This window comes from Aplysia californica, unplaced genomic scaffold, assembly GCF_000002075.1.
Source record: "Aplysia californica isolate F4 #8 unplaced genomic scaffold, AplCal3.0 scaffold00020, whole genome shotgun sequence".
NCBI lineage: Eukaryota > Metazoa > Mollusca > Gastropoda > Aplysiida > Aplysiidae > Aplysia > Aplysia californica.
The window spans coordinates 84,133-85,293 of record NW_004797290.1 but is presented as its reverse complement, the minus strand read 5'-3'; the positions used below and the strand labels follow the sequence as shown (position 1 = coordinate 85,293).

Below are 1,161 nucleotides of genomic sequence, written 5' to 3'. Positions count from 1 at the left end.
CACAGCTCCTGCTGGTAGTGGTGGTGATACCACAGCTCCTGCTGGTAGTGGTGATGATAGTGGTACCACAGCTCCTGCTGGTAGTGGTGGTGATAGTGGTACCACAGCTCCTGCTGGTAGTGGTGGTGATAGTGGTACCACAGCTCCTGCTGGTAATGGTGGTGATAGTGGTACCACAGCTCCTGCTGGTAATGGTGGTGATACCACAGCTTCTGCAGGTGGTGATGATGCCACTGTCGCCGTTGATGGGGGCACAGCATCAGCGTCTTCTAACAACGATACAGCTACAACACCGGATAGTGGAACTACTAGTACCGGCGCAGCGCCATCTGTTGCAGGAGATACCGGCACTCCTCAGCAGTCGAAGTCAACCACTGAAGCCCCCACTTCCGGTCCTCTGCGTAAGTACAGAATTACAGAAAACTTGAGACAGATAAGATAAATTTCATTTTATTATCCCCATAGGAACTAATTTATTTCACAATAGCATACGTAATACACTGATACATTAACACATTAATACTTAAATACGACATGAGTGACACATAGTATCCCAGATATAGAAAATCCTCTCGCCAAATTAATACGTAAAAGTGGTATACAGTATCTCAAACACCGAAAATCCACATACCAAATTAATACGTAAATAAATGAATGATATACGATATCACCAACAACAAAAATTTCATTCACCAAAATGAATACGTAAATACGTGAATGATATACACCGTCACAGACATACAAAATCTCAATTCCCTTTTCTGGTGGCCACATCAGCAGCGAACTGTTTTCAAGCAAGGGTTACAGTTCTCTTTGCCGTTGTCAAAATGTTTTCAAAGACTCAGTGATTCTTTCTTATGCTGAAAACATTATTTTCTTGTTTTCCTTTCTGATTTTTTTTATAACTCTTTGCATTCATTTATTTCGCCGTTCTCTGCAGCTAATGTATCACCTGTGAATGCATGTACTACGTCCATGATAACTCAAACAGATTGATATATGTTGCGTTCTGCTGTGCTTAATATATGTATATACGTTGATATTATGCATATTATATATTATGATAGGAAGAAGAAGAAGAAGAAGAAGAAGAAGAAGAAGAAGAAGAAGAAGAAGAAGAAGAAGAAGAAGAAGAAGAAGAAGAAGAAGAAGAAGAAGAAG

At 40.3% G+C, this 1,161-nt stretch overlaps 1 protein-coding gene across 1 annotated transcript in view; it reads left to right on the top strand.

Annotated features, from left to right (window-relative positions):
* Positions 1 to 1,161, top strand: part of LOC101857852 — a gene marked incomplete at its 3' end in the record, with an annotated part of 90,173 nt that overhangs the window by 6,334 nt on the left and 82,678 nt on the right. The window contains 1 exon segment of the mRNA XM_005090614.2: positions 15 to 401. Coding sequence (XP_005090671.2) covers positions 15 to 401 — 387 coding nt within the window.